Below are 21,692 nucleotides of genomic sequence, written 5' to 3'. Positions count from 1 at the left end.
CCAGATGAATGAAAAAAACCACCTGTCCTCACCCCCATTTGAGAAGCACTGTTCTAAAGCACTCTGCAAACAGAGGCATAGACAATGCTCAAGCAAGGCCTCCAGCCATCTCCTCGGCTGTCCCCTCAGCAGGCAAAGAGTCTTCCAGAACAGCAGTTCTCAGACTGGAATGTGCACAGGAACCATCCGGGCATCTTGCTGAAACGCAGAGCCTGAGAACAGGCTCAGCCCTCAGGGCTGGCGGTGAGAAGGGCAGAGGCCTCGCTGCCGTGGTCACAGGCTGCCCTTGGAACACACCTTTTCCCACCCACTGGGAAACTTAGGGGCTCTTTTTCCCAGAGCTGCAGAAACAGAAAGCCCTTTCTGTCCCAAGGGTTTGACAGAAGGCAGAGAAAAGCAGCTCAGAAGCATATGCAAACATTCAGAGGAGTACTACCTATGAGCATACCCGAGGAGAGGAAGTGCTCTGAGAAAACCACTTAGCTCCTTGCTCTGTTCATGCCAGCCTGCAGCTGGGTCTTGGACAGTGATGCCTGGGAGAATTACTTCACACATGGGTTCAGACAGCACTTTTTACCTCTTAAAAAAGGATATTCACATCTACTATGAGAGCTAAGAAACCTAATTAAGAGCTGGGAGGGTGGAAGAGTGTAATGTGGGTCACCCCAGGAGGGCAGAAATGTCCTCTTAGTGGCCACTCCCACAGCCACAAAGGACCACAGCAGCTCACCTCCAAAGGAGAATGTCCCCACTTCTCTCAGGTTACCTGTCCTACTCCTCGGAAATTCTTGACAGTAGAGACCTTCCTCCTTATTACCAATCTCAGTCCCTCCTAATTCAATTTATGGCACGAAGCCTGAAGGATTATGTACTTATTAAAGGGGCAATTCACAGTAAAAAGCCTGGATCTCCCGTCCATTTAGGGATTCACTCATTCATTCAAAAACATTTAAGGGGCAAAGCTATGTGCAGGCACTGTCAGGAAGTGGGCATCAGCATGAGTTGGGCCGACAAGGGCATTTTTCTCACCCTTCTCTGAGAGGCAAGAATTCAGGAAAGACAGGGTCATGAAGTGGTTAACTAAGGCCAAGGGCACTGCTTGGTCCTGGAGCAGCTTTCACACATGCAGGGACTTGGGGACAATCAGCCCCAGGGTGGGTCTGGGCATTTAAAGCTGATAGTACCTGACAGAGCTTCTTCACTTGACTCAAAGTAGAGTGAAGGAAGGCCTGAGGGTTACCGACAGACACAGCAAACACTCAGAGGGAACTGATGTCCCAACCAAAATGTCTGGACAAGATGCAAGCCCAACTCCAAGGAGCATCATGCTGAAAAAACCTCATCTGGCTCTCAGATGACCCTTCCAAAACAACAAGCTTCTTTCTCTTTCCAAAAACCAAATACATTCTCCTACCTCCAAACACTGTCATGTGCTATTTCCCTACACAATGTTCCTGCCCGCTCCTCTCCACCCAGCCACCTGTCCTTCCCTTGCTCAGAATTGTGCTTAACAAAATCTCCAAAAGGGCTGGTCCAGGTACCAGATCAGGGTTTCTTAACCTTGGGCATGACATTTGAGGCCAGATAATTCTCTGTTGTAGGGAGCTATCTTATGTATCGGAAGATGTTTAACAGCATCCTTGGCCTCTACCCACAAATGCCAGTACCACCACGACCCCAAGTTGTGACAACCAAAAATGTCTCCAGACACTGTCAGTGTCTCCTGGGGGGACAAATCATCTCCATTTGTGAACACTGCACTAGAGGATGGCCTGCAGCGCTGGCTCCCACATGAAAAACACCTGGAGGGGTTATAAAACTCACCCATCAGACACATGTTCTGATTCTGGCCTAAGATTCTACAAGTTTAACAAGAATGTCTGTCACTTTACAAACCCTTAATGTTCTTATAAGATTCTTGGTTCATCCATTACACTCAGTCTTCATTAGACTGAAGCAGGCACTTTATCTTCCTTTTTTCTCTCTCCACAAAGCTCCTGTTTTATACTAATCAGAAAAGTTTGGAAAATTATCAAGTTCCTTCCACCGTTAGTTCAGATGAAGAAGACACTTCATATAGCATCATCTCCCCCCAATTCAACAGCATCTGCCAAGAAGATTTTACAACTTCCCAAACTCCAAAAGGAGGAGGGAACAGAAGAGATGGGGGTCTGTGAGAATCCAGCCACCAGAATTTGCTCTCAGTGTCTCACCTCTGAATGAGACCCCTTCATGATCTCCCTTGGGTGTGAGGAAGCTTTGCTGAGTGACCAGAATGCCCACCTATGTATACTGTTAATTGATCACCACCCCTCTTGACCAGAATGGAAGGCATGAGGTGTGGGGGTCAGTAGCAGTATGAGAAACTCCAGTCCCCCAGATTGGATGCTACTTCCCTCAGGTGGACAGTAATTTGAAAATAAATGTACCCAGGCCCAGAATCACCTCCTTTCTAAGTTTGAAAGATGAGGATCTTTTCCGGTACACTCCCTCAAGGATCCCCAGGAGTATCTGCTGAGCAGACAGAGAGAGGCCTGGCCAGTGTTAACAGTTAGCAGATGTAGTCAGGTCTGTATCCTGTTTCCCCTCCTCCCCATACCTGAGGTTGCCCCCAGCTGGCCACCAACTCAGACAAGGCCAAAGAGGAATGCAGTGTCAAGGGAGAAGATCTGGTTAACCCCTATCTTTCTTAAGTGGAAATGCGCTCATCACTTACCTATTCAAAAACAAACATAGAGAGAATACTTTATAAATGATCTAGTTAGAGAGCAGACATGCTATCCTTCCTGATTTTTTTTGGACATGTGTATACACTCATGTAACCATCACCTAAATCAAGATACCAAACATTCTGTTTTTGTATCCTTTGCCTATTTCACATATCCCCCCACCCCCTCCCCTATGGTAACCAACAGTCTGTTGTCTATATTTTTGGGTCTATTTCTTTTCTGTTTGTTTTTCAGACTCCACAAATAAGTGAAGTCATATGGTATTTGTCTTTCTCCACCTGGCTTATGTCACTTAGCATAATACACTTAGGTCCATCCATGTTGTCTCAAATGGCAAGATTCATTTCTTTTTGGGGCTAAGTACTATTCCATGGTGTATATGTACCACCTCTTTTTTAACCATTCATCTATCAATGGGCATTTATATTGTTTCCATATTTTGGCTACTGTAAATAATGCTGTGATAAACATTGAACTGCATTATGTCTTTCCAGATTAGTGATCTTGGTTTCTTCAGATAACATCCTTCCTGATTTTTATACTTGGGTTAGCTTAGAGGCAAAATGATGGGAGGGGAATTCAGGGACAGCAAACACTATTCAAACTCCCCAAATCAGCTTTCTCATGAAAACTCACTGGCTAATACAAAACAATGCAAATTGCCAATGTGGTTACATTACATTTAATGACAGATTTATTGTTTTCTCTGAGATTATATCCATTTAATATTCATTGCCAAAGGAATGAGCAAATCTTAAAGATCTGCTTCAGGTGGCCCTGGCTAACTTGTTGAAATCATGGAGGGCCCTGAGGCCTCCCATTCCGAGGTGGCCAGATGGATAGTGGTTTTTTTTTCAAGCTTTCTTCACACACACACACACACACACACACACACACACACACACGCTTTCTTCACACACACACTCACACCCTTGTTGCCTGGAAACCAAACACATTCCTGATGCTTACACTTCTTTTCATTCTCCAGAAGCAAGAGTTTGGAAACTGGGGCCTCCAGGAAACATGCCTGGGGCGGGGGAGAAGAGGGGAACCCGGGGCGACGTTTCCTCACAAACAGACCCGCCCTGTCCTCGCCCCCGCCGCTCTCCCTTTCCTCCCCAGGCCTGAAAAGCCCCGGCAGTCTGGAACTGAAGGGCTCCCACGGGGAAACAAGGCCCCCTTTGAAAGCCTGTGTTTACCCCAGCCGCGGGCAGGCGTTGCCATGGCCACGGTCCACCTTGGCAGCCCACAGCAGCCTCCGCGCGGGCCACCCGTCCCGACGCCGTTCCAGGGGACCCTACTGCCCCCAGCACCCCTCTCTGAGCCGCACAGCTCCTGGAGGCACTCATTTTCCTCAGATCTTCAGCTGAGCACATAATCCTGAAAGGAACGAGAGAGAAGGCCCCCCTGGAGCAGGCCAAGCGGCCGCCTCTCTAGGGGCGCCCAGGGGCAAGGCCCGGCGACCCGTCCCGCCCGCGAGGCGGAGGCCGCTCGCCAGGGGGAGGCGCGGACCCTGCCTCTTCGCCCCGCACGCCCCGCCGCTAACGGGGTGACTTGACCTTGTTTATGTAATTCGTTATCGCCGAGTCCCGGAGCCACGCACACGGGGCAAGGCAGTCCTCAGCCGCGGAGGGAGGGCGGGAGGAGCGTCCTCTCGGCCTCGGCTGGGGCCCGCGGCCGCCGGGCCGCGAGGCCGAGCACAAACCCGAGGATCTGGCCCGAGGCAGAGCGCGCGGCGGGCGAACGCGGCCCCAAGTTCCTCACTTGTCTCTCCCCCCAGGAGCAGCCGGAGGGAACAGAGCCTCTAAATAATTCAGGCCTCAAATTGCACTGTGGTCGGAAGAGGTTCTTCATTTATATTTTAACTCTCCAGGATCTGTAGTTTCACAACGGGAAGCACAGCAATCCCAAATCGGGCCCTGGTTTTATACCCAGAGCCTCCCAAGCGCAGCCCAGGACCGAAGGGAAGGAGCCACTAACTTCCAGGCTTCTGCAGAATCATCCCGAATTCAGTAAACTGCCCAGGCCCCATCTACAGTGGCAGGGAAGCAGAGGGGCAGGGGAGAGAGGCCGGCAGGCACCTCAGGGCTGTGTCTGCTTCACCTGGCACCGCACAGTGCTGGCAGAACTGAGTCAATAGACCCAGCGTCAGCCCACTAGACCTGCCTGACACCCCCTCCAGCTTCCTGTCCTCTCTTGGGGCTTCTTCCTGCACTCCCCACACACCTCTATACAGCCCTCATATTCATACTAACTCTTAAACGGCCTGGGCGCAGTGTTAATACACAGCAATAGGTACCTGAAACTGGCCGGTTTTGACTCTATTAATAATATTATTCAATATTTTATTGGGCGTTCATTTCATGTGATCCTCACAATAACTCTATGAACTACTACGAATATCCTCACTTCACAAGTGAGGAAACCGAGACTCAGGGGGGTTAAGAAATTTCCCCAGGTCATAAAGCCAGCAAGTAAAGAACAAGAATTCAGACTCAGCTGTCTAATTCCAGACTCCATGACTTAACCCCTGACCTTACACAGACATGCATATGCGGCACATGATCTTAAAAGAGAAGAACTAAGCCCAGAGAAGTGAAGTGACTTGTTCATAGTCACATAGCCAACTGGAACAGTGCTGGACAAGGACCAAAGTGCCCTAATCTGAGCTAACATCCTTTCCACTTCACAAAGTTTCTACTACAGAAGCATGCATATTTACACAGGTGAGAGCACAATCAGTGTGCTCTCTCTTCCACAATGTCATGGTCCAATGGCCTGTAAACCTAGCTTGACCCCTGGCAATGCCCTGTGCTATCCTGGCAACGCTGTCCATTCCTTCTGGTCCCTGCTCCTTGACCATCCAACAAACACCTCCCCTTCCTCCACCAAGACTTTCAAATTGTCTCTCAGGGTTATAACCTCTCCCACCCCCTTCAGGGCAGTGCAACTTCAAGATTCTGAACAAGAAATCCCACACCACCTACCAGCTCACATTTAATGCAGTACTTTACAGTCCTCAAAACTTTCTTACAGACATTACCCAATCAACCCAACAACCTCTGAAGCATGGGCACCTTTCTGAGGCCTGCCTCCACCCCCAGTCAAAGGAGGTGGCCCACAAGCCATGGTGGTACTATGTACCAGCTGGTCCTCCTGGCTGCAGCTGATTGGACCAGAGGGAGACAGCTGACACAAGTGAGTCAATCAATTCCTTTCCCCAGGAATTTGAATACAAGTTTAGGCTTGTATTCTCTGATAGTGAAATGAGGTCTGAAATTGGGAGCAGAGGGGTTGTGACATCTGGCACATATCCACAGAAGCAGTGGCATCCTGAAGTTCTAGGCACTTGGGAGGCCAGCCATAATTTCTGCCCTTTATTCTTCCATTCCCCTGTGGCTTTAAATAGCTCAAGCTGGTTTCTGTTACTTGCGATCAGTAGAGTCTGAGCTAAGAGACAGCTGGTTCATTATTCTCCTTTTACAGATGAGGAAAGAGGCTCACAGAGGTGAAGTGACTAAATGAATGTCACATGACCGACATGTTAAGAAAAGAGGAGTTTAAATCTCTGCTATGAGACTTTCCTCCAGTGCCATCTCAGGCCTCCAAGAAAGTGGAAGGTGTTCCCTTTCTGTGTGAAAAAAGTGTAACTGAGAATAAGTGATTAGGCCAGAGGCATCCCAACGGACTAATGCAGGGACAAGAAATACAAAGTGCTTTCCTTTGAAACCATGAAGGCTGCACTTTGCCCCTCTACGTTTCCCACCTTGCAGGTAGATTGGGGCCATGTGACTAGTTCTGGCCAGTGAAATGTGAATGGAAGGAACAGGTGTCAGTTCCTTGCAAGGCAGTTAAACGCCAGGGGCTGCCTCCACCTCTCTCTTCCCCTCCGGTGGTAATCTTGAAGGCTCAATGATCCCAAAGGTGTGGCTACAGATGGTGGAGGACTGCCTAACCCACAGCAGACTTCCCATGAGCACAAATTAACCTAGATTGTGCCAAGCCACCGGGATGTCAGGATTTGATTATTACTGCAGCACAGTCTAGCTTCTCCTGCCTGAAGCACACAGATTAATTATTCAGCCTGGGCCCTTCAGCACATTTCTGTGGTTTGCAGGATGCTGCATTTGTTCAACAAATAATTCTAGTACACCAATGCCAGGTGCTGTACTGGGCACAGCCAGCTGCACAGCAGTAAAAAAAGACCCAATTGCTCCCCTTAAGAATCTCCCTATCTGGTGACCCACAGGCCCAACTCTAGGACTAAAGGGAACTGTCCTACAAGTGTGAAAAGCAGGACCTGCCACCCAGCCAATGGCTAAGAGCCTAGAGAAAAGGTAAGTTACCAGGAGGGAAAGACAGCTTATCCCAGCAATTGCAGGAGGGTGGCAGCCAAGAGTGGGTTCACACCAGGTTTTCACACCCTGGGCTCTACCAGTTCCCCTCCTGCCAGCCTCATGGCCACACACAAGTGCTTCCCTTGCCCTGGGCATGGAGCAGGGGAGAGGAGGCATGGAGGAGCAGTCATCAGGAGAGCAGGTGGCTGGTAGAAAATGGGAGCAGCAAAGACACAGCTCACCTACCCACACCCTCCTCTGCAACAGAAGTATCTCCTCTGGGAATCACCCACCTGCTTAATGTATTTTAGCCCCAGAAGTCCTGAACCACTGAGCTTTTCTGCCCCACCCCATGTAGTTGAGGGCCAACCAGAGAAATCATCTGTCAGGAACTGGTGGCTGGCTACAGTCTCCTTTCTCTACACCAAAAGCTAGATGAGAAGAGAAGGTAGGCAGGCAGGGTCTCCATATAGAGTTGCGTGGGCTGTTCACTGCACAAGATGCCCATCTAAAGGGGCAAGTGGGGCTGAAATCCAGCCTATGCTGCTTACCAACCTGTGTACCCTGGAGAAATGGTCCCTTCTTCTAATTCTAACAAAAGTGTCTGCTGTGTCCTAGAGTCACAGCAGCGTTCAACCCAGGCCTTCTCCATAAGGAGTGGAAAAGTTTGGTGATGGGTACAAGGGAAGGTACTAGTCTCTACTTCTGCGTGTATTTGAAATTTTTCATAACAGAAGTTTAAAACAAAAAAACAAAGACCATTCTACCCAGTAAGTGGCTTAAACAAGTTACTTTGCCCCTTAGACCTCAGCCTCGGTCCCCACATCTAAAAAGACAATCAGCTCTGGCTCATCGGGTCAGTATAAAACTAAATTAAATTACTTAAGTGAAATGCTTGACACAGAGTAAGTCCTCTTACAAGAATGGGAGGTATAAACAGTAGCTGCTGCTGGTGGGCGGGGGTACGAAGGAAAATGGCAAAATGGGGGCAGAGGGACAGGGCTGAAAAAGCAAATGCTCTGGGGAATGTGCGCAATGAAGCCAGAGAGAATCTGAAAACACAACCCCCCTATTAACATTCGTAAATAGGGCTTCCAGGGGGCTGGTCTGAGGGACTTTTCTTGCAATCCCTCCTTCCACAACAGCCTTGGGACCCCAGCCTCAGCTCAGAATCCAAATTAAGGTCCACAGAAAAGTCACAAGAGTAGTTTAGAAAAGGATGTGCTCCCTAACCTCCCAGCAAATTCAGAGAACAAGGCAACTTGTGGAAGGGGCTGGGTGGTTAGGGGGTGCTTATGCCTCCAAGGCTCCTGTCTGGCAGCTAGAAGAGAACATGAGGTCCCCTGAGATGTCCCAGGGGAATCAGGCATTAGCACAGGGAGGGACCCAGCCAGGGGACGAGTAGCCATTCACATCCCTGAAGGTCAAAAGCTATTTTTTAATCGTCTAGTTTCATAGTGAATTTTTATGTTAATGTCTCCAAAATGATCACTGCTGTGTGAAATTTCACTTGTGGATTGTCATTTTAAAACGACACACCCCTTATTCATTACCCCTTAAGGCCTAGTCATTCCCCAGTGACAGGGATGGGGAGGGCTGAGGATGGCAGTGACAGGAAGCTGAGAGCCCTTCCCAAAGCCCCCAGAGGGACCTCACCCTCGGATCAAAGCCCCAGTGCCCTCTGTGTCTGCCTGGCCTCTGCCCCGGGAGATCGTTCCAGGAGGCTTCTGGTTTCAATCAAATACCACCTCACTCGCTCTCTCCTTTCTTTTTTCTTTTCCAGGAGGAAAGCTAATAGGATGATTCATTCTCTTACTAAGTCGACTCATGAGAAAGAAGGAAGTCACCAAATTCCCAATCCTCTTTTGGTTGCACACAAGCCACTCTGTGGCTCATCCCCATATGAATTTGGTAGAAATGCGAAAACAGAGAAGAAATCCCATTAAAAAGCTCATCCTTCACCTCCTTTTATGTCTCAAGAATTCACTATTCCCGGCAGTTTTCTAAGTCTAAGGCCGTCATAGCTGAGGGCTGAGATAGGATTTAAAGAGGCTTCCAAATAAAATGTGATAGGAGAAGAGAGAGACACGTGGCTCCTAAATGCACAGGCAGAGCAATCCCTCATAGCAGATAGTAAAAATCCACCCAGAAAACATCCTTCTCTGTCCCTGCAGGCTCTCTCCTGAGCTCTGTCCCAAACTTAGAAACAGCTGTTTCCCTATAACCAAAAAAAGCTCTCATATGCTCCTCTCCTCATTCTTTCCAACACTGTGATCTGTACACTTAATCTACCTCCAGGCTCAGCTTATCCCTCCCTAGGTTCATCAAATAAGAAGTGGAACAGTCAGAGAATAAGAAGTACAACACTACAATGTTGTAAAGCCCCCTTGTAAATTCCAGTTCAGAAGCCATCTCCTCAGATAACTAGCTGTGTGACCTTGGGCAAGTTGACTTAACCCTCTGTGCCTCAGTCTCCTCTTACGTAAAGTGGTTGTAACACTATATTCATATAGGAATGAGTAAATAATACTCTTAAAATGTTTAGAAAGGTGCCTGACATGCACTAAACATGAATAAATGTCAGCTATTATTATCAGACCATCACAACAATCCTGTGCTGTAGGGAATATTATTACCAGCTCTCCTGAACAGATGTGTTCAATATCCTTTTGTCACTGTGGGTATAAGAACAGATTAACCTCAAGAAAAGTACAAAGTAAGAAGTTAAGTCATCTGCTCAGAATGATGCAGTCCATACATGACAGAGTGGAGCCTGGATCTCCTGTCTTCGATTCCAGATAGCACACTCACAAAGTTCACACTTTAACACGCTCCCTCCCTCACACATGGAAATTTGAGAAGTTCCTTGAATCAGCATCAAAAACAGATTTCAATTCTGTAACCCTCAGAGAGTGGCAGTATCTCAAGGGAACATAACAGGATTTGCCAAACAAAATTAATTTGCATTTGATTTTCCTATTCCAAGAAAACATACCAAAGCAGCCTACAGGAGAGGGTGCCACCCCATTAAAGGTGTCAAAAGACCACTCAGAGCTGAGTATCACACCCACCTCAATGATGTTTCAGACTAAAAGGGCTCCCTTGGGAGGCTCCTAGGCTGTCAGCGATTTGCAGTAAAGGTCAGTGCAAATCATTTGGGAATGCATTTATGCAGGCATGGCCTAAGACATGTGGAATTCTGCCAAGGCCATAGTTTTTTTAAACATGCACTGTCTTCACCCTTGATAAATAGCAGCCAGGCTACAGAAATATTTCCATTACACCCAAAAGCCTCCTTGCCACCACAACGCATTGAAATGGATGTTTCCAATTTGAGAAGGACTTCTCAACAAAAACATTGACAGCATCCCAACCTTCCCAACAGAGTAACCAATCTGTCAGTTAGGAAACCTCTTAAGCACTAGTGCACAGTATTTCTGGAAACAAATTATTTGGTAAACATCTGCCCTCATGCCCAAAGTCTCATTATATCTAAAAAATGGATTAAGCCCATTTCTTCTAGCTCTGTTATGAACATTCATTAGAAAGTTTCTACAAAAAAAAAAAACAAGCAAAAAACAAATAGACTCATAAATATGGAGAACAAACTGGTGGCAAATGGGCAAAACAGGTGAAGGAGGTAAAGCAGTATAAAGTTACAAAACAAGTGAGTCAGGGGAATGAAAAGTACAGCATAGGGGATACAGTCAATAATATTGTAATAACTTTGTATCGTGACAGAAGGTAACTACACTAATTGTGCTGTATATTTCATAATGTATATAATTGTTGAATCACTATGTTGTACACCTGAAATTAATATAATATTGTATGTGAACTACACTTTAAAAAATTACAAGTAAATGCTGATGGACAGTGACTGCAATGGGGTGTGTGGGGGGGACTTGATAATGTGGGTGAATGTTGTAACCACAATGTTGCTCATGTGAAACCTTCATAAGATTGTATATCAATGATACCTTAATTTAAAAAATAAAAAAATAAAAAGTTACAAGTAAAAAGATTTCTACACAAGCACTTCCATAAATGCCATTCATGTATTTCAAGACTGTGATGAAATCACCTTATGCCTGTGCTGGAGAGAACTAGTAATACAAAGAGGTTAACATCGTAGCTCTGGCTCTATCACTACCTAGCCATGTGATTTCATGAAATGGTAATAATAATAACAGCAGCAGCAAGAGCAGTTAACATTTATTGAGAACTTAACAATATGCCAGACATTGTGCTATGAGCTTAATAAGTATTTGGTCCTCCTTAGCAACTATTAGGGAATATTATTACTCCCACTGTATGCACTAGGAACCTAAGACTCAGAGACTGAGTAACTTGCCCCAAGAACACTGAACCCTGGCAGAGGCTGGGTTCAAACACAGGGAGTCTGACTTGATGTTCTTAACCACATACCACAGGTCTTTTCAAGGTGCTGAGCGATCCAGGACCACAATTCATCTGGGAGCAGTCTGGATGATCTTTGAAATCCTTTCCTGCTTTAAAATTCAGTGATTCTCTCATTTAGAAATAATGTGAATATATGAGTTGGAGAAATAAAATGCAGTGGTGCTCCAGCTCTGCCAAGATGGAGTAAAACATCTGTGTATGCTTCACTCAGATCCAGTCAGGAGAGGAAAACTGCTGATTTCTAGGATAATGATGCCTTGTGAAACACCACACTGGCCCCAGACCGCCTCAGGAAAAATGACAGCTTGACGTTCTAAGAGGAGAAGATGCACCACCTCACAAAGGTCTGCAAGTTCTCAATGACCAGCTCTCAATACTTAATTTGAGTTTTTTTTTATTTCTTAAGGAAAGTCAAAGGCAAGAAAATGCTGCACAGAGGGGCTTTTTGAGGATGCCAGTACAAGATGTACTCAGGCCTTGTGGCATACTTACACCTTGCTTTCCTCTTAGGTGTATACCTGCTCATGAAAACCCCCCTCAGACAGGTAATCTGCATTTTACAGGTTCCCAGTGACCTTCTGGCCCGAGGCTCCATAGTCCTGTAATTGCGCAGGGTTTTGTCCTGTGCATACCTGCTGATATCTTCCTACACTCTCCCTCATCACCCATCCCAGGCTCCAGACACATGGACTCAGTGGCTGCCTTCCCCCATGCCATCTCTGAATCATCTTCTTCCTCCCTCTGCTCAGCACAGGAGTTCCCTGCCCACCCACCGGGCCACTAGCTAGCCAATGCAGCCAATGGTGAATCTCTCTACCAGCTCAACCCTCCTCTCACTCTCCCTAGCTTGCTCGCTCTCTCAGCAACTGGTATAGCCTGAAACTGAAACTAATCTCAGACCTGAACTAAGTGAAATCATTTCCTATGCCTGATCTACATGACCACAGAGAATCTTCTCCTCACTAGAGCTCTAAACCTGAGAAAAACAGAACGATGTAGGTGCCCCCGTAGCACCTAAAGCTTCCTTAAATAGCAGGGCATGACAGGGTTTGGGCAGGAAGCAAGTTCTTGCCTAGTGTTCTCTGCTGCCTCTCCATGATTTGCACAAGTCCATCTGAATTAATCCCAGGAAGTAAAGTTCACCACTTGGCATTTTAAACTCATTGTTCGGCATTAGTTCATATCTGACTCATTCTTAATCAGATTCTCTTCTGAGAGCAAGCCTTGTTCTCTTCAGAGATCTCTGAAGCCATCTTGCTGAATGCAGTTCAGATTGCAACATCACATGTTTCTCCTAAATTTGAAAAATGCAGCCTTTACTTTGGTACTTTTTACAAGCAAAATACGAAAACAAACCAAAAAAACGAATCATTGTAAAAGAATATAATGTCACCCTTCGATCTTACAAAGAATTATAAATTTTGGGAAAGATCTTAACCTGTGTTTGGTTAATTACTCTTGTCCCCAGCACACTTCCGGGTACCTTTCTCTGTTGCTGAGGGTATTCTGTTAAGATTCTACTGTTGGCTTGAGCAGAATAGAAGTGGAAGGGTAAATGCACTTGTCCAACAAGTGTATGGTAAAAAGTAATAACTTTCGTATTGTCTCTTATTTATCCTTCATTCAGCAAAAGTTACTGAGGGGCCCACGTGTGCACCCAAACTTCTTGCAGGTGTTGGGCCAGGAGGGTGACTCAGATGATCCGCTATCTCCAGCTGGGCATGCCCGTGTCAGAAACATCTTCTGAGAAGGAGCGGATGCTTTCTCTAGTTCTAACAGTCCAACAGTCACCTATTTGGGGGTTTCCTGCAGCTCTCTTCACAAGGCTTGGACTCCCTTCTGTTGGGCTGCAAGCACGCCAGGTAAACATCCCCACTGACTCAGGTCAGTGCAGGGCAAGACCCCAGCTGTGGGGCAGATGTGGTTTGCGTCTTGGCTCACTAATTAACAGATAAGCCGTGAATGTTTGGGGGCATTCTTCAGCCCTTTCAACAGTAAAATGAGGGGTTAGGCCAGATTTGAGCAACCTTTTAGCTCACAAATTACAGCTCCTTTTACCCTCCTATCACGGAGCTGTCACAGACCTCTAGGGGCCTCTACTTCATCTTCCTGTCTCCCGAAGAAACCTCTTAAACCACAAAGAGAAATGAAACGTGTTTCCATTTCTAAAGACCTTCTGGGGAGGCCATCCCCTGCACTCCTATGAATTACTGGTTCTACAGCTCACATCCTATCTGAACTATTTCCCTCATGCCTTTCTTGAGTCCTTCCTCCATAGTTTATATTCATTTGCTGCTGGTTCTGCTTCTCAGTACAGAGAGACCAGAGTGAATCACTGTGTTCTGAGCAGTGTTACAAGATATTTTATTTCTCCTTCAGCAAGTTCACTGCAGACATTACAGAAGGTGACTATTAAAAACCACAAAAGCATCAAGGAAAACAACCACATTTCCCAGTTCCTGTGTCACCCTGGCAAGGGCATTGCTGGAGCCAGATAATCTGACCCTTGGTTCTACTCAGAGTTCACAGCGTGGGAGAGTGATGTCCTCTGTGGCCAGATCTAAAGCCCCCAGAGACAGCAGCCACCTTTACCCTCATTCAGCTCAAGGGCCCCCTCTTGCAGGAAGCCTTCCCTGCCCTCTTCTGGATGGGCAAAGTATCCTCTTCTCTGGTGCTTGGTCTCATTGTAGCACTTGCCATGGGAACTGGAGTTCTAGCCTAACGTGTGTTTCCCCTACTAGACTACAGGCATTTTGTAGGCAGGGGCCATGTCTTAGCGATCTTTGTACTCAGGGTCAGGACCCATAGAGTGTCTGGCACTTTCTTGACCAGTGGTTCTCAGCAGACTGAACCCTCCAGGCGTGTTCCAATGATGTCTGAATAGCACCTTGGCAGACCTTCAAGCAGAGTACAAAACCCCTTCAATCCCTCTACCCCATCACCCCTTCTCACTCCACTCCCCAGCTCTGCAGGAGTCTCTCTCAGAATTTCCCTATAGATGTAAGCTCTGCAGCCAGGCCTCTTGGATTCAAAACCTTGCTCTGCCACTTTCTAGCCATGTGATCTTGGGCAATTTTTAACCTTTTTATGTCTCTGTTTCTTCACTGAAAAATAGATAGAGTAAGTCATAGGGTCTTATGAAGATTAAATGAGCTGATCCATGAGAAGCACCTGGAACAGGGTTCTGACCCATAGCAAGTGCTCAGTGAATGTTGGAATTAGAATTTCTCAAATATTTTCTGTCCCCTGCAGCTTCCACTCTTGATTGACTGTATATTGGGGCTGCCTCCTCCCATTAGACTTCCCCTTTGCCCTGTTCCTCTGGGACCAATGTTAGCATTAATATAGAAAGCCATTCAACCCTTCTCACTTATGATCCACCCTGCATTCCACCCCCACCATCTTATAGGGTAAATTTTCTGAAGAGAAGAGTTTGTTCCATGGCAGGGCTACAAATGCTGAATCATCCTGTCCCCCAACTATGCTTCTCTGTCAGCACCCTTGGCATTTTAGGCTCCCTGTCCCCCCACTGTGCAGTCCTCTCTGCTCTTAAGAGCTTCACCCCACCTCAACCCACCCCTCCAAAAGCCAGCCTCAGCCTTTTCAGTTTCTACCAAAGATTTTCCTAAACAACAAGGAGCCTCAGAACACTAGTATGCATGTACAGAAATCATAATAATAGCTCTGCTCTAAAAAAAACTCTGTTTGGCATACATGTTAGATCTCCTTTAACTCTTTCTAAAGCTGAGAAACTGAGGCATTCACAGACTCATAGAGGAAGATGGAGAGCTGGGGATATGTAACTTCAGATCCTGCACTCTAAACCACTAACTAAGCTATGATGGAAATAAGCACAAAGTGGCAGGTTGCCTCCTGGGGGTGGGGGTTAAAGGGAGCTGGAACTTTCTATTCCACCATCAGTCCTCAAAAATACCTAGTGTCACCAAAATGAAAAGAAATGGTCATATTTCATGAAAAGGGATTTTATATTTATAGAATTGTTATTGTATGTATCATTATGACCTGCTTTAAAGATAAGAGCAATACCTGCATTATTAGGGCTACATTACAGTGCTTGGACACATCAGAGGTACTTCCTGGGAGGCTGAAGGCAGAGGGGATCAGAGAAGCACTGAGAAGCCAATACAACCAGCATCCTTAACTCACCAACTGGTGGCATCCAGGGCAGCAGCAGACAGACAATCCTGGCCACTGAGGACTGTGAATCTATAATCACTGCCACAGGACCCTTACATCCCACCAAGGCAATTTCCAAGTCCCAAGTCAGGGACTGCTGGACCATGGCATCTTCAAGGCCTTTTATGGCTCTTACGCCCCTAAGTGTAAGAGCCAACAAAACAGAAGCACCCCCCACCTCCAAGCCACTTTGTACAGTCAGTGGTGACGGGGATAGAATACTTCTGCCTATGCTGCTTATTGCCAGGATGGGGGACATCCATCAAGGTAGAGTAAGTATAGGGAATTCTTAAGGACGAAAAGGTATGAGTGCTACTATAGGCCAGACGCTGCTTGCTAGTTAAACAAAGAAAAATCCCCATGAGATACCATTGTCTGGGGGCTCTTGAGCTTGAGAAGGGCTTAGCAATACCTAGACAGAGAAGTCACAGGTGGCAGAAGCCCCTGAAGACCCTTCCAGATCCCCAGCAAGTGTACATGCCACAAACACCTGAACAGCAGCCCAGGGACCAGTGGGCTTTGGCTAAGAAAGAAATGGCAGGCCAGGCCTCCCCACGGATGCACTGGGTATAGTGACAGCCATTTCCTCTGGCCCCCACTTGCCTTTTAAAGTCCAGAGTGATCTACAGAAACTACAACACCGAGCTCTTGGCCTTGGTCAACGCTGCCCCAAGATCTCCTCAAGAGGAGTGTCTCACACTTACACTCCACGCTGAAGCACCTTCTCCCGCTTCAGTCCCATTTCCCCAAGAATGAGCTCGGGCTCTTAAAGCACCCAGCTCCTAAACTCAGTTGAAACAGAATATCCATCCCTTACCTTAATCCCTGTATTTACCTCTAATTTTATAGCTCTGTGGCCCCATCCCAGTGCCCAGAGCCTTACCACCACATAGACAGCAAAATCAGCCCCTGGAGAAGGGCCACTCTCTCTGCCCCCATCCTCTGGCTCTCTGTAGAGAGCTGGGATCTGGTCCAGAGTTCCCAGGTCTCCATGGCCACAAGCCAAAGTCGCACCAGAGGGTCATCAGAAAAGACCTCTTGAGAGGTCTGCTCTTCACACCCTGGGATGTCATTAATCAGCCACACAGGAAAGAACTGTTCTGAATGGCCAAGGCCAGACCACAGATTCTAGATCATGGGACTTATTCGGGGTCCCAGGTCCAAGGGGTGTAATAACCCTCTGATACTGTAAATGTGTCCCTGTACACATGTGCGTGTTTTCAGGGGAGGGAGGACTTAGAGCTTTCACCAGATTCTCAAAGGGACCAACCTTTGGTCTGAAGTTCCTCCCTTGTCTACTATCATCCCAAGGCCATCCTGGTGGTCCAAAGTCTCTCTCCTATTCACAGATGGGTCCAGGCCTGAGGCACCACTCCTTTTCCCTTATCTCCTGCTCCTTCCAGCTGCACACAGTGGACAGAGGGGTTTCTAACCCAACACTCTTGCACACACCCTCCAGCTTCCTGGTGACCTGAGCCAGGTTTCTCTCTCCATCTCAGAGATGCACCCCTCCATTCAAATTGAGGTCCCAATGGCATCATGCCCAGCAACAGAGTTGGCCAAATTTCACACTTGCTTCCACAGGGGCCAAATCTCATGGGGAGATACTTCCTTCATGAGAGGATTTCCTGTGCCCCTCACCTCCCTGAGGCACACCTGGCTAACTGCCACCCAGGCTATGAAGATAGCATGCTTGGTAAAGACAAGGAGTGAGAGGCCCAGAACATCTCTCCGAGTCCTTCCTACAGGGCCAGGTGGCTCAGGGTGCTGCTGAATAACCAACAGGAAGGCTTTTATTCCCCATGCTGGGTCAGGTGTAGAGGTGAGATGGTCTTCTTTTATCCTGTATCACATCTTATTTCTCAACTCCCAGTCATTCCCCCTCACCTTCCACTCTCACCAAAAAAATAAGAAGAAGAAAGAAAGAAAGAAAGAAGAAGAAAAATCTAAATTCTCCCTCTCCCCAAAACAAATTATTCTCCAGGAATTTAATTTCAGTATAAAGTCTAGGAGCTAAAACTTCTTTTAAAGGGAAATAAATGGGCAAGCCAGTGCTGGGTGTAAGGCAACAATGCACCGAGAAAATGGAAGAAGAAAGAATGAATTAACGCAAACATCATCAACCCCCTGGGGCTCAGAGCCCGGGCCCATAGAGCAGAAGGGGCGGGGGAGCAGGGGCGGGGACAGTGCATTCTGAACTTTCCCAAGCCGAGCGCCCGGAGATGCGGCTCCCAGGGGACCGGGTGGGACCAGCAAAGGCTGGGCCGACTTGTGACATCGGCGGGGGCACGAAGCGAACCTCCACTCCGCCTAAAAGGATCTCTGCCCCTAGCAGGCGTCCCCCGCCAGCCATCGCCAACCCGCCAGCGCCCCCGGGCCGGGGCACAGTGGCGAGAGGCGCCCACACAAAAGGGGGAGCGGTCGCAGAAGGGTCTCAGGGCGGCGCCGGCTCAGGGAGGCCTCGCTTCCCTTCCCCGCCCAGCCCGCCTGCGACCACCCCGCTGTCCCGCGCCCGGCTCCCAACCCCTAGATGCCCGCACGTCCCGCGCGCCCGCGGCCTGGGGTGGGGTGGAGGCTCGGGAAGGAAGCGAGGGCCGGGACGCCGCACGCGGTTGGGGCGGCGCGGGCTCCCGGGAAGCCTTGGCGGCAGCACCGGGAATCAAACTCGCGCTGGCCCGGCTCTCCCGGCGGCGCCTCAGCGCTCGGTGCCCGAGAAGGTGGGGCCGCCGGGCCGCGCCGGAGCCGGGGTTGCGCGCGGGGCGGCCGGCGGGAGCGCAGGGAGGGTCTTACCGAGCAGCCGCCACGCGCGTCCGCTCCCCGCGGGCCGGTGGGTCCGGCGGGCTGGGGGGAGGGGCCGCGATCCCGCGGCGGCGGCGGCAGGCCCGGCGCGGCGGCGCGGCTGGGGCGCGGGAGGCGGAGAATGCGAGGCGAGGGCAGCTTCCTAGCGGCGGGCGGCGAGAAATGCAGCTGTCCCTGCGCGGCTGCCGGCGGGGCCACAAGTGGGGCCGCGCGGGGAGGAGCGGGGCTGCGGGCGGGGCGGGGGCCAGGCTGCGGCGCCCCCAGACTCTCTCTGATGCCCGACCTCTTTCGAGAGGAGAGGGAAGCCCTAAATGCGGTCCAAAAGCAACGCAGTTGCCGGGGCTGGGGACGCCGGTTGAAGATTGGGAAAATTCCCGCGGGTCTCCCCCGCACCAGCCGCAGTGACTCCCGGGCTGGTGGGGCAGGAGGACACGGACGAGGAGCCTCGGTCTCCCGAGCAGAGCGGGGTGCGGGGTGTCCTGCCCCTCCCTGCTCGGGAGCGACGCGGGGAAGGGGCACCCGGGAGAGGGTGGAGCGGGGAGGCCCGAGACCCGGGTTGGGGAACCGAGGAGCAGAGCTACCCGGAGCGGGTCCCACACGTGGACGCACGTCTGGGCGTGGGGCAGCTGAGTTGTGGGCTAGGGGCAGCCCCCTGGGAGTTAGGGCTCTGAAAAGGAAACGAACGTTGAGTTCAGAGGAGATGAGGGGCAGGGAGTCAGGAAATCAAAGATGTTACCCATTCATACCATGTTACCACTCGGCATCTCCCCATCTCCTTCCAGCATTCCGGGTCACTTCAGGAGCTTCTGGGCCCTGAGATTTTCCACAGAACTTGTTCGGTAAATGGGAAATAAACGCTGGCTATTCTTTTCCACGTAGTTTGGTTTCTAGCTCCAGTTCGGGGTGGGTAGGGTGGGTCAGGTGGCACCCCACTCCCAGCACCCTGCTTTCAGAGGAGCTACCGTAGGGATCTGAGGTGGGTGAAGGCCAGAAGGCAGGTCCAGCTCAAGTCCAGCTCTGCTCCCAGACCGTGTGAGCAGGGTCTGTACCCTCTTCCTGACAAGCCCGCCTTAGAGACCCACTGGCCCATCTGGGATCTGACCCCAGGGAATAGCCTCCCTGCTTTCCTCCTCTGAGGGTTTACAGTCCCCTAACTCTGCTGAGACAAATCAGTGTGCTTAGCCACAGACACTTCATGGTAAAAACCACAAACCAAAGTGTCCCAGTGTGTTTCCATCATTTGCATGTCAAGGGTAAGTTTCTTCGGCAAGTTCAGAACCTGGGAGAAGGAGAAACCTCAGAACTACACCCTTCCCACCCCAAGGAGGCCCAAATTAGGTCAGAGTGTTGATTGGAGCCCCCAGGACGGGGTTCCCAGACCTCTCCGAGGATCTCCTCTCTCCTGTCCCCCTCTCCCACACCCCTTTGCTTGGTGGTAGATTCAAGTTGTGGGAAGAGCTGTCCTTGACCCCTGGATAAACATCCTTAATGTAAGGGACTGATTCATGTTGCCATGCTGACTCCTGGCTCCTGTCCTGGAGTTGTAACAGATCTCAGGAGTTACTGTCCTTGCCGGCCATCTAGATTATGGTATCATGTGTGTTACTTTATGCTTGCCCACAATGCAGTTCATCAGCCACTTTTCTGCTTACTTGCAAGATCCCTCTGCAGTTCCTCTCTGCTACCTTGGCATTTCTGAGCCACGAAAATGTATCTGCAGAGTTGGAGATCTCACTGTTTGCACTCACCTCTGAGTGCTCATAAAATCTTTTAATATATTATTAATATAGTCATCCAAGGAAACCAGTCACTGTAATGGACACTCTTCCCTGAAGGACACTTCTTGGGCATTGCTAGCATACTCTTCCTTTCAGAGCTGTCTTCCTGGAAGCTTTTGCTCAGACCCCTACTCTGCCTCTCACACCCACACTGGGTAACCTCCCCCACATCCACCACTGCCTCTGAGCTGAAAGGTCCCCAGGCTCCCAGGCCAGACCTCCCTCCCAAGCAGAGCCCCTCCCATCCAGCTGCCTGCAGAGGCTTTCCATCTGCAGGCCCCTGCGGCACCTCACATGCAAAGAGGCTAAAAGTGAACTCAGAGCCCTTCCTTCTCCAAGCCACCTCCTCATCCTCTGGCTGGGCAGCTGGATATCTCAGTCCGAGGTGTCTGTTCCCTTGCACTCTATTGGTTACCAAGTCCTGTTCATTCCTCCTCCCTGCCACCTTCCCACCTCCACCCGCAACCCCCACCATTCCCCTAGCTCTTGCCTTGCTTCCAGCCCCAGTTGTCTCTGCTCCTCACAGAATGAGCTATCCCTTTTGCTTTCAAGCCCACCCCTCCCGTCTGCTTCAGGACACTCTATCAGTTCTTTTTCCTCCTCTCTGCTTCATACCTACAAACACAACACAATGCCACCTTCTAATAAACCCTAACCTACACCCCGCTTGCCCTCAGGCCATTGCTCTAGCTCTCACTTGCCCATTCATCAGTAGAGTTCCTCTAACTAGAAAGCATGTATACTCTCTGCCTTCTCAATACCAGTTCAATCCTCAGTCTCCTGCAGTCCTGTTTTCTTACCTATCATTCCAGGGTCAGCTCTCAATGGGAGGCACCAGCTAACTCACAGACATTTTAGCCCGCAGGCCTCCTCCCTATCCCACTCTGGCCTCTTGCAGATGCTATTAACACTTCCTTGAAATAACTCCCTCCTCTATGGCTTCCTACCCTCTTGGTTTTCCTGCAACTCCTTCATAATTTTAACGCTGCCTGTCCCAGGGGCTTCTCTAGGGCACAATCCTCTTAACTTTTCCTTAAAGCCCACAGTTCTCGAGATGTTCTCACAAAGGAATAATGGGAGGGGATGCCATGCCAACCCCTGACTGTCCCAGTTTCATGCTGCATGACTTTAGGTCAGTTCTAACTCTCTCTGACCCTGCTTCCTCATCTGTATTTGACACTCACAACAGTGCCTACCTCAAAACACTGGGGAGAATGAAACAAATCCACACATGTGAAGTGCCAGAACAATGCCTGGCACATCACCTAGCAGTTCAATAACTGCTAGTACTGTTATTGATATTATTATCATTGCATCTGCTATCAGGTGGAGTGGGTGTTGATGACCAATTCCTGCCCATACTCCCTGTCTTGAGCTCCGGACTGAAATGTGTAGCTGCCACTTGGCAGGCTGTCCCACAAGCCACCTCA

General features: G+C 49.2%; 2 protein-coding genes across 4 annotated transcripts in view; one reads left to right on the top strand and one right to left on the bottom strand.

Annotated features, from left to right (window-relative positions):
* The window catches only part of CUEDC1 (CUE domain containing 1), a 76,616-nt gene extending 57,984 nt beyond the window's left edge, over positions 1-18,632 (bottom strand). The window contains exon 1 of one of the 3 annotated variants that reach the window (XM_057501319.1): positions 18,476-18,632. The gene's annotated coding sequence lies outside the window, so the exon portion shown is untranslated. The remainder of the gene's footprint in view (positions 1-18,475) is intronic. The other 2 variants (XM_036879927.2, XM_036879928.2) reach the window with 2 other exon arrangements.
* Positions 17,375-19,183, top strand: LOC130683260 (uncharacterized). The gene is made up of 3 exons (XM_057499518.1): positions 17,375-17,394; positions 17,824-18,402; positions 18,778-19,183. Exons 1-3 carry the CDS (start codon positions 17,375-17,377, stop codon positions 18,887-18,889), a joined length of 711 nt encoding a protein of 236 aa, XP_057355501.1. The 3' UTR covers positions 18,890-19,183.
* The last annotated feature ends 2,509 nt before the right edge of the window (positions 19,184-21,692 follow it).

Source organism: Manis pentadactyla, chromosome 4 (assembly GCF_030020395.1).
Source record: "Manis pentadactyla isolate mManPen7 chromosome 4, mManPen7.hap1, whole genome shotgun sequence".
NCBI classification, from domain to species: domain Eukaryota; kingdom Metazoa; phylum Chordata; class Mammalia; order Pholidota; family Manidae; genus Manis; species Manis pentadactyla.
The sequence above is the reverse complement of the archived record's forward strand: the minus strand, read 5'-3'. Positions and strand labels throughout refer to the sequence as shown.

Coding starts and splice junctions, on each gene's coding strand:
- LOC130683260 (XM_057499518.1), top strand. CDS start 17,375: ATGCTTGGTAAAGACAAGGA. Junction 17,395..17,823: donor ATGCTTGGTAAAGACAAGGA/GTGAGAGGCCCA, acceptor CCTGGGGCTCAG/AGCCCGGGCCCATAGAGCAG. Junction 18,403..18,777: donor AGCGCTCGGTGCCCGAGAAG/GTGGGGCCGCCG, acceptor ACCTCTTTCGAG/AGGAGAGGGAAGCCCTAAAT.